The 18,515-nt window shown below is 42.9% G+C and overlaps 2 protein-coding genes across 3 annotated transcripts in view; both read left to right on the top strand.

Moving 5' to 3' along the window:
* The first annotated feature begins 4,029 nt into the window (after positions 1-4,029).
* Positions 4,030-10,659, top strand: LOC114552336 (neoverrucotoxin subunit alpha-like). Its single transcript, XM_028573027.1, has 7 exons — positions 4,030-4,176; positions 4,267-4,349; positions 4,472-4,484; positions 5,457-5,582; positions 7,711-7,768; positions 8,720-8,745; positions 9,948-10,659. Exons 2-7 carry the CDS (start codon positions 4,299-4,301, stop codon positions 10,478-10,480), a joined length of 807 nt encoding a protein of 268 aa, XP_028428828.1. The 5' UTR covers positions 4,030-4,176; positions 4,267-4,298; the 3' UTR covers positions 10,481-10,659.
* A 6,539-nt stretch (positions 10,660-17,198) lies between these two features.
* Positions 17,199-18,515, top strand: part of ap2m1b (adaptor related protein complex 2 subunit mu 1b) — a 26,493-nt gene continuing 25,176 nt past the window's right edge. Inside the window, exon 1 of one of the 2 annotated variants that reach the window (XM_028573019.1) lies at positions 17,199-17,429. The gene's annotated coding sequence lies outside the window, so the exon portion shown is untranslated. Of the gene's footprint in view, positions 17,430-17,463; positions 17,616-18,515 lie in introns of those variants that run through there. The other variant, XM_028573020.1, reaches the window with a different exon arrangement.

Consider the following 18,515-nt stretch of genomic DNA (forward strand, 5'->3'; position numbering starts at 1 on the left):
CTGTGAAAAGCGCTGTATAAATAAAATGTACTTACTTACTTACTTACTTACTTACTTTCTTTAGCCTACCACTACGTTCCATAACCCTACCAGTCAGATTACTACAGGAGACCTTAGTCTACCACTACGTTCCATAACCCTACCAGTCAGATTACTACAGGAGACCTTAGTCTACCACTACGTTCTATAACCCTACCAGTCAGATTACTACAGGAGGTCTTAGTCTACCACTACGTTCTATAACCCTACCAGTTAGATTACTCCAGGAGGTCTTAGTCTACTACTACGTTCTATAACCATACCAGTCAGATTACTACAGGAGACCTTTGTCTAGCACTACGTTCTATAACCCTACCAGTCAGATTACTACAGGAGACCTTAGTCTAGAACTACGTTCTATAACCATAGCAGTTAGATTACTACAGGAGGCCTTAGCCTACCACTACGTTCTATAACCCTACCAGTTAGATTACTACAGGAGACCTTAGTCTAGAACTACGTTCTATAACCATAGCAGTTAGATTACTACAGGAGGCCTTAGCCTACCACTACGTTCTATAACCCTACCAGTTAGATTACTCCAGGAGGTCTTAGTCTACTACTACGTTCCATAACCATACCAGTCAGATTACTACAGGAGGTCTTAGTCTACCACTACGTTCTATACCCCTACCAGTTAGATTACTACAGGAGACCTTAGTCTACCACTACGTTCTATAACCCTACCAGTTAGATTACTACGGGAGGCCTTAGCCTACCACTACGTTCTATTACCCTAACAGTTAGATTACTACAGGAGACCTTAGTCTACCACTACGTTCTTTAATCCTACCAGTCAGATTACTACAGGAGGTCTTAGCCTACCACTACATTCCATAACCCTGCCAGTATAATTAGCATTAAGAGGGTGACCCGGTTCCCTCGTTACTATCCAGGTGGTCATCACATACTTGATCCACTGTATTTAACTCTCCTACCATTTTTCCAGCCCTTTTAGTCCCTCTATCAATCCTGGCCTTCTCAGTTGCCCCAGCATCCCCCCCCCAACCCACCACACAGTAACTCCAAACACAACATATCACTGACATAAAAAACATTCTCACAACATCAGACTTCACCTTAAAGGACTGCAACTTCCTCATACAGTATACTGTACACGTGGACTTAATCTTTTCATCAACAAGTCAACATAATCTGACCATGTTAGCCTATCATTAACGACAAAGCCCAAATACTTTTGTGTTCACCCTTTCTACTACTGAACCTTTGATTTCCACTGCCTCAGCTATCATCTTATTTCTCCTGTAATCAATTACTAATTCTTTAGTTTTCTCAACGTTGAGTTCTAGGAAATGAGTTTCGCAATAATCAACAAAAGCTTCTATCTCATTTTGATAATGACTATAGTCTTCATTTTCAATTAACCCAATGAGCGCTGTGTCGTCAGCAAATTTAACAACTTGACAGCTTGCCTGCTGTGGACGGTAGACTGCAGTATAAATGGTAAAAAGAAATGATGATAAAACAGGTCCCTGAGGTGAACCTGTGTTTATTACGATCTTGTCTGACTTAACTTTTGAGTTTAGCTTAACAAATTGAGACCTGTTCTCTAAGAAATTTAGAATGAAAGAAATAAATACACCTGGAACATTCATCATGAAAAGCTTATTTTCTATGATGTGTGGTTGTATCGTATTGAACGCTGAGCTAAAATCATAGTAGGCCTACAGAATTCTAACTCACTGTCCCCCTGCATCCAGGTGAGAATAGACACTGTCCAGTTTACAGACAATAACATCCTCTGTTCCTCTCCCTTTCTGATAAGCAAATTGACAGGGGTCAAGATACTGGTCCACATGAGGCTTCAGACTATTAAAGGGGTGATAGAATGATTATATAGGGTATTTTAGACTGTTCCTTAAGGTCTCCTAATGGGGTATGTAACATTGGTTGGGCTGAAAATTGCCCGAATGCTATTTTATTAGGCCCCTAACTACCCTGTGAATATGTCTCTATTTGGAACAAGAGCTTTTCTTCCAAATATGGTATGCTCATGAATATTTAGAATGAGCTGCACGCTGATTGGTTTGAGCAAACTACATAGAAACACATGGGAGACTCGGCAGCAGGTCTCATATTTCAGACATTGCAAAGTTCTACATTGTTTGTCGGGCTATTTCGTTATTAAATTCACTTCTGAGACTTTTTAAAGCGAGAAATCGACTATATAAAGCTCAAATTTGGGCCTTTTACGAAAATTGATGGCAAATTGCAAATTTAGTAAGACTGTGTCGGAGTTCAGCGGCCGGTGCTGCCTGTGTTGCTGCCTCGCCGCCCGGCCGGCCTTCCTTCACAGACCCCGGCCTGCTATGAGGTACTTGGAGCTCCGTCACGACTGGCAGCCCACAGAACTCCATATCCGCGCAAAGTCACCGTCTTTTGGGCTAATGACTACCAAATGTTGCTGCCCTGACAGAGCTCCAGGGCCTGCAGCTGGGGAAATACACGCCTCTTGTCCGCGAGTCTCATTGATAGAGCCCGCGGTGAGCTGGAGTCCATCAATGAGAGCTAGCTAGCCTCCTCCTAACAAGACCTCTGAAATTCACAAAAATTGAAATCGGACAAGTGTTAGCTAAGCTTTGTAAGACATTGGGGTAGATGTTATATAAGTGGCGTGACGAAATTCAAACTGTGCAGTGTCTGGAATATGAGATTCTGTCGCGTTTCTAATATGTGTGTATTGGGGATTCGCTCAACCAATCAGCGCGCAGCTCATCTAAATATTCATGAGCATACCATATTTGGAAGAAAAGCTCTTGTTACAAATAGGGCCAAAACACAGGGATGCATAAGGGCCAATAAAATATCAACCAGGCCATTTTCAGCCCAACTAATGTTACATACCCCATTAGGAGACCATAAGGAACAGTGTGAAATACCCTATATAATCATTCTATCACCCCTTTAAGTTTAGATGGCGCTGCCTGACAGCAAATGTCAATGTGGTGCTGCCAGTAATATGTGAAATAAATAATTACAGTGCTTTTACTTTTCATATATGTTCAAACAATTCTTTAGGACAGCATGTATTTCCTACTGCTACTCAACGCTAGGCCTGATCTAAACGCAATTCTTTTTACATAATCACAATTTCTTTGTTTAACCGCAATTAATTGCTGACATAAGCTAAGGAATATGACTGTTGATGGTAATTGTCAATTTTATGTTCATTTAAGAACAAAATATGTTATTTTATGTTATTTTATTATTTTATGTACCCACCACCTTTTTTGGAAAACCTTGAGTTCAATTTAGTTAAAAAAAATAAAGTTCATAACACATAATTCTTGAGCGACAGATTTTAACAAATCCACAAAAATCTCTATCCCCACAGGGCCAGCACAAACACAGCCGCTCTGCTGCTGCGCTGGCTACCCGCTTCTCTGTTCACAACCCTGCAACAACCGTAACGTTGGGATACGTGCTAGGTTGGGGAAGGGGTGGGTGGGTGGCACGTGTTTGCCAAATGGAACTTCTTATCTTGTCAAAGCTTCCTTCTTCATAAAACGTGTCGGACATCATCACATTTTTGTATACATTTTTATTTGTTTACATTAGTAAGTAACAGGACAGCATCTTTCAAAACGTGAAATGTGTCATTGTACCCAGCACCTCTGAAAATAGACATCCGAATGCGTCTCTGTCCTTAGCACATTTCAAACCAAACTGACGCCCGTGGATTCATTTGTTCGATAAGTGATACATGAATACATTTGACTAAAAGAGAGTTATTTTGTTAATCGTAATTATTTCTGAGACAATTAATTGTACAGTCAAATTTGGAATTGTTACAGCTCTATTTACTTACCTTACAATAGCAGGTGGCAGAGTTGTCCCATTTAGCAGGATTTAACCTGAACCTTTACATAAGCATCAGTCCAGACCATCTATTCAGGTATTACCAAGGTCTCATTTAACCTCAAGGCCACTCTGACAGACTTTTTAATTCTTCCTCAAATGTAGATGCAAAGCCTGCCTTAGTGATGTTGCGCATCCCGCTGGGAGACCGCCCAAAACTGGATGATATCAAGGGTGATGCTGCCGGGTTGAGAGAGTTGACAGGACTCATGAAGAGATGCTGGGACAATGAACCTAAATAAAGGCCTAACGCCCTTGGTGAGAACACTACTTAATTTACCTCTGAAACTGAAAAATAGCTTGTGATACCGGGCTCTAACGTTACATTATTTATGTTGTGTACAACAGAGTGTACAACTGAGACAGAACAACTGTTCAAGATGCACGAACATGAACTCAATGACGCTGTCCATGAAGTGCTGAAGAAACTGGTGAGGAACAAATCTCTTCATAAATACTCAAGTCACACTGAGACGCTATAAGACTTCGACACAATGCAGCAAATCATTGATTTTATCATTGTGTGACTGGCTCTTTCTCTTTCTCTTTCCAGGACCAAAAGGAAGGTAATCTCAAGTTATCTCAAGACACTTTACAGATAGACTAGGTCTAGATCACACTCTATAATTTACAAAGACCCAACAATTCCAGTAAATCCCCCAAGAGCAAGCATTTACTGCGACAGTGGCGAGGAAAAACTCCCAGGTCTGTATTTATAAACCACTATTGTCTGGGTCCAGACCTTTGAATCTGTCTGACGCCAAGTTTACTGATTAATCATCTGAGATTGTGACATAAAGTAGAGGTTTCTCGGATAAAAAAACATTGAGTCTGGCCAGAACATCAGTCAAGTTTTACCGTCCGGCCCTGTCTGTCTTTACTGTTTACTTTGCTGCATACTCTGGCCAATCACAACCAAGTTAGTTAAAGTTGTGTTTACCCCATAGGCTCCATCATAGCTAAATAGGTTTTACACTGAATGACTCGTTTCACAAAAATAATTTATACAATTGAGTCCGATAACATTTTCGAAAGTCCAGAAGAGTGATGATCCTTCTGGACTGTTCTACTTCCTTTGACACAGAGAACCACCAGATCCTCTTTTCCACCTTCAGGATCTGGGTGTCTCAGGCTCTGCACTCTCTCTGCTCACATCTTACCTCTAAGAACACATCCAAATTTGGTCCGACCAAAAGAGGTAGTCAAGCTGAACCATGGTCCGGCTTGTTTCTAGTGTGAAAGCATTTTTTTGAAGGTTGAGACTTTGGGACCAAATACAGGAAACTCTGACAGGATATCTTTGTGTTATAAGAACAACAAAGCTCCTTTAAGAACAGCTCAGAGCTGAGTGTGAACATGAGAGAGAGACGGTGTCAGCGCTCAGAGCAGACAGCTGTCGGCTATCAAAGCAGAGAATACATCAGCAGTTTACTTGTTAAGTGGTAGTAAATGTACAGCGTAGGTTTCACTTTGTCTCTGAATGAATTCTGCAGCAGTAAAGTTCCCATGTCTCACTTCTCAACAACGCAACAAAACAGAAAGAGCTGGGGCAGCACGGGGAGAGCAGCAGTCAGCTGGACAACCTCCGACACAGAGAGAGGAGACGAGAGGACAGGGAAGCCCGTCTACAGACCAGACACTAAGAGACGAGCCGACAGGACAAGGTAAACTTTATTATCCACAAGTGGGAAAATCATGTGGTCACCATTACATGCTCCATTGTAAAACAGCTTACTGCATAACATTAAAAACATAAGTTCAAAACATTAAAAGAAAGAAAAACAAGGACAAGACAGACAAAGCAGTAAGAACATTGAAGAAACATGACAAGCATGTTTGTTGAAGTTTTTGGTCCCGGTGGTCACTACGTTCTAGTCTGTGTGCTCTAGGCAATCTGGCAGTGCCTCGAATGCAGCAGCAGACGAACTCTTACCCTCCACCTTTCTGACTTTCTCAGCCTGGACACATAGGCGGCCATCAGTTTGATCATGTTGTGATCCCAGTTCCCTAAACCGGGCAGAGCTTTAGATTAGACCGCGTCCTGGATATTTCCATAGCGCTGGTCGAGGCAGGCTGTGTCGTGGGTGGGACAGGTGACATATTGCTGGTATACATATTACGGTTTTGTTATTTACTCAGATGGCTTTTCCTTCCTCAGCTAAGCACACAACAAATTCTCTTCCCAGTCTGAAACACAGGTAAATGTAAATGGACTGTATTTATATAGCGCTTTCCTAGTCTTAAGCTGCTTACACATATAGCCGACGGCCGACCGTTGACAGAAAAGCCAGTCGAGATGATCAGTCTCCCCGTGTTGGTCCAAAAAGTGCCACAGAACACACCAACAAGACGAGAGGAGACGAGACGTAATACATCTCTATAACAGCAGGCGGCGCTAGTCTGTATTGTTGCCTGAGAAATGAAAACCGGCAGCTGATTGGACGAACGCGTCACATGGGTTTGGTTTTCTCCGGAAATTCCAAGGGGGTAAGCTTCGCTTCATAACGCGAACCTCCGATGGCGCCATTTTGTTGCTACGAAGCGATCACCTCTTGTTAGCATTACACTGACCGCCATTTTTTTTTTACGTCACTTGACTGCGAATACCTTTACATCTGAAGCGTTTAAAGACTCTATTTCTCCGTTGTTTATTTCTAAAGAAACACGACGATGTATAAAAGGCTCCATTACCTCGTAGCTCACGTTATGGCTCCGTAGCAGACGCTTTTATAAAAATAGGCTAACGATTGGGTCATAACCACGAGACTTACTGTCACACAGTAGAGGAATTACCGTATAGTACAGGAGAAGCTCACAGGCAGTTTGGACTTCCATTAGCTGTTTAGGTTTAATTACTAATGTTTACTATCATGTTCCCCTGCTGGAGCTGCTCCCCCCGCGACCCAACACCGGATAAGCGGACGAAGATGGATGGATGGATGGAACTAGCATGTTAGTGATCAGTAATTAGCCTGTGTCTATGTTATCTCCTTACATATACCTACACTCTCCGTCTCTCTAAGATTGGGAATGATTGAGATTTCTCTCGGCACAGCTACCAGAAGACTTCACACTTTCAGACACGTTGCTCACGTCACATCTACGTTGTCTCCGTCAGTTGGAGGCTGCTCAGTAAAGCAAGAGATCACCGGAAAAGAGCTTCTAATATCCTTCACTGGTCTCCGTCCAGAGCAACGGGGTCTATTGGTCCATTATATACTGTCTATGGGAAATTCAAAGCCAGACTGCCATGGCGACTCGTTCAGAATCCGATCTCATATTATACTAAAATAGTTCACCGAAAAAACGTGTGAAGACAGAAATAGGCCGTGCAGCTGCTGAATCTGTCTTCATTTCAGATCAACAAAGGTCAGTTTAAAAGAGTTTCCTCAGATTTTGAGAGACTGTAGTCACCTCATCCTGCTCGTCATTTCCGGGTGAGTCCCGACTGCCCCCCGACTGAACATGTCAGGTCGGCCAAAATGAACGCCGACAGCCCCCCAGACTGACGACGGCACGGGACACACCAAACAGACTCGAGTCCCCGACCTCGCCAGACTGTCAGACGGCTGATAATCGGCTAAGTGTGACCCGGCTTTTAGTCTTTATCATCTCATCTGGTTGCAAAAAACCAAATGGTCAAACTCAAGGTTTCAAAACTGCTGTCCACTAATTAGGTCCTGTTTGCATGTGTGTGGACTCGGCCAGTGTGTGTGTAATGTTTAAAACAACAGAGTGAAAATGTAATGTATCCTCCTTGGATTAATAAAATATGACTTCTTCATCTTCTAGTGGAAGAGATCCAACAGGGCATGAGAGGATTGGATGTATCTGCTGTGGACCCTCTCAGGTATGAACACACAACAAGAGCTCTAACTCTGCAGGTGTCTCTGATTTCTTGTCCTTCAGCTGAAGAACTTCTTTCAGAGGAGAGAGTAGACCTGAGTTAGGAAACACATACAGAAGGTTCCCATGGAAACATCAAAAATCATTCTCATTTAGTCCTGTTAGCAGCATGGCTCTAGGAATAGTTATGTTGGTCCACCACTTTGTTCCAGTCTGAAATATCTCAACAACTCCTAAATATGTTAAGATAATATCTTAATTATTAACATTTCTTCCCCAGAGGATTGATCCATAGTGATCCTCTGAATCACCAGCAGGTTTACACTTTTGGTGAAAACATCTTATCATCTATTGGATGGATTTTAATGTTATTCTGTAATTCTGACTTTCTGTCTAGCGCCATCGTCAGGTCAACTTAAAAGTATTTTCCCCATAAAACACCTTTTCTTGAGATGATTAGGTATTGTCCTTATAGATAAACCATAGTCACGTTAATAATTAGAGTAGATGTAGAAATTTAATGTTTATGAATGTGTTTACTACTGTTGCCAGGCAGCCAGCTTTTCTTTACCTCCTCTCTCGACTTCTTCTCTACTACTTACTTATAAACAGATGATGATGTTGTTTGTACCCCCCCGTGATGTTTCAGAGAGAAACAAACAATGTGATGAGCAGAAATGTCTCCGAGCATATTTCACATTGTGTTTTATCATGTGGGAGGAGATTAATGAAACCAGAGCAGATCAGTGATGTCTGTGTCTCTTATTATTTCTACATTATTTTCCCATTCCTCTGAGATACCAGAGACCAGTTAACTGGTTACTGGTATCTAACCAGTGACCAGTTAACTGAGATGAGTTTCTCTGTCTCTCTGACAGACTGAGGAACATCATGTCTAACAGCAGTTAGGACTCATGTTGATAGAAACTCATTCTGACTCTGTTTCTTCCTCCAGGGTCCAGAGGAGTGATCTGATGAGATGTAAGTCTGTTAGTTTCTCTTTAAATACACAGCTGATAGTTTCTCTTCATTACAACATTACTGACAGTAACAGTGGAGGATCTAGAACATTTAACATGGGGTGGCAAAGGGGTAGTGAGACATCTTGGAAGGGGAACCCCCATATGTAAACACACTACTACACCCTGATACACACTGCTAACACATTACATATCAGCCTCCTCTTCCTCACTGTCATCTTCATCTTCCTCCTCCTGATCACTCTCTGCCTCTGTCTCTCTCTCTGAATCTACAGCCTCCTCTTCCTCCTTGTCATCTTCATCTTCCTCCTCCTGATCACTCTCTGCCTCTGTCTCTCTCTCTGAATCTACAGCCTCCTCTTCCTCCCTGTGTCATCTTCATCTTCCTCCTACTGATCACTCTCTGCCTCTGTCCCTCTCTCTGAATCTACAGCCTCCTCTTCCTCACTGTCATTATCATCTTCCTCCTCCTGATCACTCTCTGCCTCTGTCCCTCTCTCTGAATCTACAGCCTCCTCTTCCTCAGTGTCATCTTCATCTTTCTGTGTTGTAACGTCGGCGAAATGCCGTCCCTCTGTAAACACTGTGTGTGTGTGTGTGTGTGTGTGTGTGTGTGTGTGTGTGAGAGAGTGTGTGTGTTTGTATGTGTGTGTGTGAGAGAGTGTATGTGTTTGTGTGTGTGTGTGTGTGTGTGAGAGAGTGTGTGTGTTTGTTGTGTGTGTGTGTGAGAGAGTGTGTGTGTTTGTGTGTGTGTGTGAGAGAGTGTGTGTGTTTGTATGTGTGTGTGTGAGAGAGTGTGTGTGTTTGTGTGTGTGTGTGTGTGAGTGTGTGTGTTTGTGTGTGTGTGTGTGTGAGAGAGTGTGTGTGTTTGTGTTTGAGAGAGTGTGTGTGTTTGTGTGTGTGTGTGTGTGTGTGTGTGTGTGTGTGTGTCTGTGTGTGTGTGTGTGTGTGTCTGTGTGTGTGTCTGTGTCTGTGTGTGTCTGTGTCTGTGTCTGTCTGTCTGTCTGTCTGTCTGTGTGTGTGTGTGTGTGTGTGTGTGTGTGTGTGCACTCAGCATGTTTATAATCTATAAACATGCTTTATAAACCAGTTATTAATTATTAATTATTAAATACCATTAACAGTATAATAATGATTATCTAAAGATTAACTAAAGATGTTATTAATAACTACAGCTGTGTTGTGTCTCCTTCTCTCCGTCAGATTCCTGTGAACTCACACTGGACACCAACACAATGAACAGAAACCTCAAACTGTCTGACAACAACAGGAAGGTGACATTAGTGATGAAGGAGGAGCAGTCATATCCTGATCATCCAGAGAGGTTTGACGTGTGTCCTCAGCTGCTGTGTAGAGATGGTCTGACTGATCGCTGTTACTGGGAGGTAGAGACAAGTGGAAAGGTTTTTATATCAGTGAGTTACAGAGGAATCAACAGGAAAGGAAACAGTCATGACTGTTTGCTTGGATTTAATGATCAGTCCTGGAGTCTGACCTGCTCTGATGGTTTTTACTTTGTCCGTCACAATAACATAGTAGCAAACGTCTCCTCCTCCCCCACCTCTGGTAGAGTAGCAGTGTATGTGGACTGTCCTGCTGGCTCTCTGTCCTTCTACTCAGTCTCCTCTGACTCACTGATCCACCTCTACACCTTCAACACCACATTCACTCAGACTCTCTATCCTGGTTTGGGGTTCTTCTCAGATGGTTCCTCAGTGTCTCTGTGTCCTCTGTAGGAGGAAACAACTTCCTGTCCTGTGGGTTAAATGTTGGTGGAGGACGAGGCTTCACTTTGTCTCTCTTTAATCTTCTTCTTCTTCTTCTTCTTTAGTAATGATGAAATGATCTCCTCAGGGATGATCATTAGATGTATATGAACTGTGTTGACTTTGATTTTCACTGTAATCATGTTTTATTGGAGCAGATTCAGGTGTTAGTGATTTATTTCCATAAATGTTTAAAGATTAGAAAGACTTGATGAGTTCATCATGTTTTAACTAATGTAAATCTGTTTCAGTTTGAACATTAAACAATAAAGATGTTTCCTTCATTACAACATGTTTTATTTTTCTTCTGTGTATTATATAATGAATCTTATTTCCATAAACAGAATATGTTTTGTATTAAGACGTGTGTAGTCTCTGACTCCTCCTCCCATCCTCAGTCCATGAACACACTAAACACATTAATGAAGTTAAGAATGACCACAGCCTCTAAAATAGTACAATGGAACAACTTCACGTTGAATTCACTAATGGAGGGAAACAATCTCTCTGCTCTCTGTTGGTTGAGTCTGAAAGGTGACAAAAGACAACGGAAAAGGTGGAAAAGGTGACAAAGAAGGCGACAAGAAAGGTGACAAGAAAGGCAACAAAAAAGGCCACAAGAACGAAAGGCAACGAAAGGCGACAAGAAAGGCGACAAGAAAGGAGACAAGAAAGACGACAAGAAAGGAGACAAGAAAGACGACAAGAAAGGAGACAAGAAAGGAGACAAGAAAGACAACAAGAAAGGAGACAAGAAAGGTGACAAGAAAGGTGACAAGAAAGGAGACAAGAAAGACGACAAGAAAGGAGACAAGAAAAGTGACAAGAAAGGAGACAAGAAAGACGACAAGAAAGGAGACAAGAAAGGTGACAAGAAAGGTGACAAGAAAGGCAACAAGAAAGGCAACAAGAAAGACGACAAGAAAGGAGACAAGAAAGACGACAAGAAAGGAGACAAGAAAGGTGACAAGAAAGGTGACAAGAAAGGCGACAAGAAAGGCGATAAGAAAGGCGACAAGAAAGGCGACAAGAAAGGTGACAAGAAAGGCGACAAGAAAGGTGACAAGAAAGGAGACAAGAAAGGAAACAAGAAAGGAGACAAGAAAGGTGACAAGAAATGTGACAAGAAAGGTGATAAGAAAGGTGACAAGAAAGGAGACAAGAAAGGAGACAAGAAAGGAGACAAGGAAGGTGACAAGAAAGGCGACAAGAAAGTTTTTACAGTTTTTTACAATTGCTTAAACACTGAAATTAAAACTTTCCCACAATTAGCAAAACCTTAGACTCAAGGAGCAAAACACTAGGCTAGATTAGCACAACTCTAAGCACATTTTCAGCTTCACACTTTTTGCAAAACATGACACACAGTGATTGCAAAACACTAAACACACTTGTATGCATTTGACACAGAAATTTATCATGATGTCACCTCCTTGCAATTTCAAAGTAAAGGCTTTCAAATGAACACACATGAACCAATTGGTTAAACACAGCCACCAGGTACGCAAACACATGACTGCTAAATTGTAGACACACCAATCAGGTTTAAGCACTATATAAAATACAGCAGGTAAATTCACCTGCCTTCAACCAAAATGGAAGGAGTCAGAAGAAGAAGAAGAATGAGAGTGAGAGGGAGAATCCACAGAGGAGGAGAAGGAGGTAGAGGAAGAGGAAGAGGCCCAGCCAGAGGTAGAGGAAGAGGAAGAGGAAGAGGCCCAGCCAGAGATAGAGGAAGAGGAAGAGGCCCAGCCAGAGGTAGAGGCACACTAGTGGACCATGTTGTGAACCACGGATTGATGCTGAGGGAGACTGGACTAATCTTAGCAGATATACAGTGGCATCTGTCATCAGGACATTTAGACAAGGAAACAGGTCAAAGAAAATCTGTCTCCAGTTACAGTAATCAGCTGCTCATTGGATGCACCATATCAGCACTGTTGATACCCCTCCCTGGGACATGAGGATTGAGGGTCGAGAACGACAAGGAGGAAGGGGGTCCATATTCACGCAAGGGTTTACGATCTCTGACCCCAGGCTCAGGTACCCCTCATTGAGGCCCCAGGCTCAGGTACCCCTCACTGAGGCCCCAGGCTCAGGTACCCCTCATTCAGGCCCCAGGCTCAAGTAGCCCTCATTGAGGCCCCGGCCTCAGGTACCCCTCATTGAGGCCCCAGGCTCAGGTACACCTCACTGACGCCCCAGGCTCAGGTAGCCCCCATTCAGGCCCCAGGCTCAGGTACCCCTCATTGATTTCCCAGGCTCAGGTACCCCTCCTTGAGGCCCCAGGCTCAGGTAGCCCTCATTGAGGCCCCAGTCTCAGGTACCCCTCACTGAGGCCCCAGGCTCAGGTACCCCTCATTGAGGCCCCAGGCTCAGGTAGCCCTCATTGAGGCCCCAGGCTCAGGTACCCCTCATTCAGGCCCCAGGCTCAAGTAGCCCTCATTGAGGCCCCGGCCTCAGGTACCCCTCATTGAGGCCCCAGGCTCAGGTACACCTCACTGACGCCCCAGGCTCAGGTAGCCCCCATTCAGGCCCCAGGCTCAGGTACCCCTCATTGATTTCCCAGGCTCAGGTACCCCTCATTGAGGCCCCAGGCTCAGGTAGCCCTCATTGAGGCCCCAGGCTCAGGTACCCCTCATTCAGGCCCCAGACTCAGGTAGCCCTCATTGAGGCCCCAGGCTCAGGTACCCCTCATTGAGGCCCCAGGCTCAGGTACCCCTCACTGAGGCCCCAGGCTCAGGTACCCCTCATTGAGGCCCCAGGCTCAGGTACCCCTCACTGTGGCCCCTGGCTCAGGTAGCCCTCATTCAGGCCCCAGGCCCAGGTACCCCTCATTCAGGCCCCAGGCTCAGGTACCCCTCATTCAGGCCTCAGGCTCAGGTACCCTTCACTGAGGCTCCAGGCTCAGGTAGCCCTTATTGAGGCCCCAGGCTCAGGTAGCCCTCATTCAGGCCCCAGGCTCAGGTACCCCTCATTGAGGCCCCAGGCTCAGGTAGCCCTCATTGAAGCCCCAGGCTCAGGTACCCCTCATTGAGGCCCCAGGCTCAGGTACCCCTCATTGAGGCCCCAGACTCAGGTACCTCTCATTGAGGCCCCAGACTCAGGTAGCCCTCATTGAGGCCCCAGACTCAGGTAGCCCTAATTGAGGCCCCAGGCTCAGGTACCCCTCATTGAGGCCCCAGACTCAGGTACCTCTCATTGAGGCCCCAGGCTCAGGTACCCCTCTTTGAGGCCCCAGACTCAGGTACCCCTCATTGAGGCCCCAGGCTCAGGGACCCCTCATTGAGGCCATGGAGGACCCCTGTGACCAAGTCGACGCTGCAGCTGTGCAAGGATGGATTCGACATTCAAGAAGGTTCTTCCAACGTTGTCTTGCCAACGAGGATATCGCCTGTGATGTTGATGAAATTCTCTTGGCCGTATCCAGCTAGGCGAAGAGATAATATCTAGTATTTTCTGTACTTTTTCAGATCTTTTTTTTTTTTTTTTTTTGTCTGTTTTTTCTGTGATTGTAACCTGTACTGGATAGAATATTTTAGGTTTGTTGTTTGTGGAGCTAACAGTGTTATGCACACTACTGTCATAGAATGAAAACTGGGACATGTTTTGTTGTTGATTCTCCATGTTGACTGATTTGGGTATATGGAGAGAAATAAATTATATTTCCTCAGTCTGCAGCATTGGTCTTGTGTAGTGTTTGGTGAACTTGTAAATTTCTCTGTGTACTTCATTTACAGTACTCTAATCACTGAGAAGTAGAATTGCTAAAAGTGTTTTAGGTTAGCAACAGCAGTGTGTATCTGGTTAAACCTTAATTAAGTCAAATGAAAGCTGTGTGTATCATACGGTAACAAAATATGTTTTTTATAAATTAGTGTATAGTTATTGCAAGAGTGTTTCATTTTGCAAAGGTGCAAAGGTGTTCTGCTAATTGTGTGTGTGGTTGTGCTAATTGTGTGTAGTGTTTTGAAAACACGGGCCCTTTTTCGTGCTTAAGCAATTGTAAAAAACTGTAAACAACTGTTTAAACAAAGTGGACCAGGGTCCTACTTGCAGACAGAGGCTTCCTAGTAAGAAAAGAGTTGGTGAGTGTGAGAGCAACTTTAACATACACACGTTTTATTTTCAACTGATAACTTAACTTACATACCCAAGTTCAATCAAAACATAATTTTTTTTAAATAGTCAAACCAATGAATAAATGCAAGTTTAACTTTCAATAACTCATAAAGTTGAGTTCAAAATCCACAACTTGTATAAGCTCGTTCAGTTAAAAATAAGAAATAAGTGGACATAACTAAATGGGTCTGTAATATTTTACAGTGTGTGTATGTGTATGCATGTGTGTATATGTGTATACATGTGTGTATGTGTATGCATGTTTGTGTATGTGTATGCATGTGTGTGTATGTGTATGCATGTGTGTCTATGTGTATGCATGTGTATGTGTATGCATGTGTGTATGTGTATGCATGTGTGTGTATGTGTATACATGTGTGTGTGTCTATACATGTGTATAGGTGTATACGTGTGTGTGTATGTGTATACATGTGTGTATATGTGTATACATGTGTAAATGTGTATACATGTGTTTATATGTGTATACATGTGTGTATGTGTATGCATGTGTGTATGTGTATACATGTGTGTATATGTGTATGCATGTGTATGTGTATGCATGTGTGTATGTGTATACATGTGTGTATATGTGTATACATGTGTGTATGTGTATGCATGTGTGTGTATGTGTATACATGTGTGTGTGTCTATACATGTGTATATGTGTATGCTTGTGTGTATGTGTATGCATTTGTGTCTATGTGTATGCATGTGTGTGTATGTGTATACATGTGTGTATGTGTATGCATGTGTGTGTATACATGTGTGTGAATGTGTATACATGTCTGTATATGTGTATGCATGTGTGTGTATGTGTATACATGTGTGTATGTGTATGCATGTGTGTGTATACATGTGTGTGAATGTGTATACATGTCTGTATATGTGTATGCATGTGTGTGTATGTGTATACATGTGTGTATATGTGTATGCATGTGTGTATACATGTGTGTGAATGTGTATACATGTCTGTATATGTGTATACATGTGTGTGTATGTGTATACATGTGTGTATATGTGTATGCATGTGTGTGTATACATGTGTGTGAATGTGTATACATGTCTGTATATGTGTATGCATGTGTGTGTATGTGTATACATGTGTGTATATGTGTATGCATGTGTGTGTATACATGTGTGTGAATGTGTATACATGTCTGTATATGTGTATGCATGTGTGTGTATGTGTATACATGTGTGTATATGTGTATGCATGTGTGTGTATACATGTGTGTGAATGTGTATACATGTCTGTATATGTGTATACATGTGTGTATATGTGTGTGTGTGTGTGTGTGTGTGTGTGTGTGTGTGTGTGTGTGTGTCATCTTGTATTTATTTTTGTCACACATGATCTTTGCCTAATTCTTTCCTTGCTTGCTTTTATTTGGGAGTACATTAAGTAGATGAGGAGGATCCAGTTCTCCTCCATGAGATCAGCTGTCAGGGCTGTGTGACGTCACTCAGGCCTGCTGTGTGATTCATATGCAGAGTTTCCTCTCTCCTAACACACAGAGGAGGAAGGGACGAGAACCATTCTGCTCACCTGCCGCCTCCCTCACCGTGAAAAATGCTTTTTGTTAAAAAATAAAATCACCATCACCAAACCCAGCAGACTCCATGTAAATAATCAGGACTTTTATCATCGTAAAACACACTTCATTCAAAGTGGACAGAAACTAAACTACCAACAGCCGTCTTGGTTCATCTTTCCACTGTTCCAACAATCACCACTCTGGTTTGGTTGAAATAATCCCTTAATTCACCCATTTACATGTAGAGATATGCTGGCTCTATACACGCTAAAAGTCCTGATTATTTACATGGAGTCTGGTGGAGATATGCTGGCTCCATACACGCTAAAAGTCCTGATTATTTACATGGAGTCTGGTGGAGATATGCTGGCTCTATACACACTAAAAGTCCTGATTATTTACATGGAGTCTGGTGGAGATATGCTGACTCTATACACGCTAAAAGTCCTGATTATTTACACGGAGTCTGGTGGAGATATGCTGGCTCTATACACACTAAAAGTCCTGATTATTTACATGGAGTCTGGTGGAGATATGCTGGCTCTATACACACTAAAAGTCCTGATTATTTACATGGAGTCTGGTGGAGATATGCTGGCTCTATACACGCTAAAAGTCCTGATTATTTACATGGAGTCTGGTGGAGATATGCTGGCTCTATACACACTAAAAGTCCTGATTATTTACATGGAGTCTGGTGGAGATATGCTGGCTCTACACGCTAAAAGTCCTGATTATTTACACGGAGTCTGGTTGAAATATGCTGGCTCTATACACGCTAAAAGTCCTGATTATTTACATGGAGTCTGGTGGAGATATGCTGGCTCTATACACGCTAAAAGTCCTGATTATTTACATGGAGTCTGGTGGAGTTTGGTGATGGTGATTTCGGGGCTGTTTCATGTTAAACTAAAAGGATCTTACTCTTTAACTAAAAGGTCTATCTCTGTAGGGATCCATCCCATAATGTAGTCAGACACTTAGACAAAGACACATGGAGAAATAGGGTCCAGGTCACCCTTTAAAATCCCATTCAGTGCAGCAGGAGGAATCAGGGTGAAGGAGGGACGTTGATCTGAATGGGACGCGGCAGGGCCGGGCTGTCGTCAGCTGACAGTCCGCTCCATCCACCGACATCTTGGCTCAGTCCGGAGGAACCGGAGGACACAGGAGGAACCGGAGGACACCGGAGAGCTCGCTTTTTCACGGTCAAACGTCCGGATGGAGTGACGGCGGGGCGCTCAGCCGGAGATACACAGCCGGTAAGAAGTCTGTCTGTCTGTCTGTTTGCCTGTCTGCCTGCCTGCCTGTCTGTCTGCACTGCAGCAGCGGAGTCGTCACCGTCTGGTCTTGCAAATAACTGACGTTAGCCGTCGCCGCGAGCGTCCATTCAAAATCCTGATATTTTAACGATGTAAAGCTGATCAATACCGGAGCTTCCTGTGCAGGTTGTGATTTGTTATCTGTTATTAATCAATAAGGACCACCTTTCAAGTCGGGGCATACTAACAGCAGCTGTGTTAAATGTATTGTTATGTTTCATCGATAAATAAGGTTGTTTTTATAGCATTAACGTTACAGCGTAATGTATGTCACTGGGCGGTAACTTCAGCCTCAGTGAAACGTTAAACGTTTAAATCTTAGCGGAATAAGATGTCATGTTTTTTAACTTGTGTCCCGAAAGTACCAGAAGACCCAATATTTACCAACCGGTCAGTGTCCTGATGGTTGTGTGTGTAGTCGAGTCAAAATATATGAGAAAACATTAAAATGTCAATTATCTAAATGGAGTTCTGAATGCGTTTTATTTAGCTACACATATAGTATACATTTGTTAATGTGGTTAGCATGTCTCTTTTGTATGTTGAATTGCACGTTAATAAGTGTAGCATTTATATATATATATATTTATATTTAAAAAAAGCAGTGTAGCTAGGTGACGTGTTTCTGTGAGTTAGCTTAGCTAATGTTAGTAACGTTATGGCCGTTCATTTCGACTAATTTGCCCCTTTAACATACAGCAGCTAGTTAGCAAGTTAGCTTAGATGCCAGCCCTCTATATATTCAAATCAACATGCAAAAAGAGTAATGCTAACATACAGCTAACGTTTCTCTCTGACGCTACAGCTTGTGATCGGCATTCAGAACTGCATTAAAAAATCTGACATTTTAATGTGTTGTCATATGTTTTGAATTAACTACACACATAACAGCGAGGACACTGAATATTGGGTAAAGGTCGGTTCTTCTGGTACTTTCGGCTGACAAGTTATCAAACATTACATCTCATATTGCTGATAAACTCTCTTAATATGTGTGTGTAGTGACGGGATGAAGGCGACATTATC

This window comes from Perca flavescens, chromosome 3 (assembly GCF_004354835.1).
Source record: "Perca flavescens isolate YP-PL-M2 chromosome 3, PFLA_1.0, whole genome shotgun sequence".
In the NCBI taxonomy this organism is placed as follows: domain Eukaryota; kingdom Metazoa; phylum Chordata; class Actinopteri; order Perciformes; family Percidae; genus Perca; species Perca flavescens.

Excerpts from the sequence above, each read along its gene's own strand:
- LOC114552336 (XM_028573027.1), top strand. The coding sequence starts at position 4,299 with ATGCACGAACATGAACTCAATGACGCTGTCCATGAAGTGCTGAAGAAA. Across the intron at positions 5,583-7,710 it reads AGACGAGCCGACAGGACAAG|TGGAAGAGATCCAACAGGGC; the intron begins GTAAACTTTATT and ends TTCATCTTCTAG. Across the intron at positions 8,746-9,947 it reads GAGGAGTGATCTGATGAGAT|ATTCCTGTGAACTCACACTG; the intron begins GTAAGTCTGTTA and ends TCTCTCCGTCAG.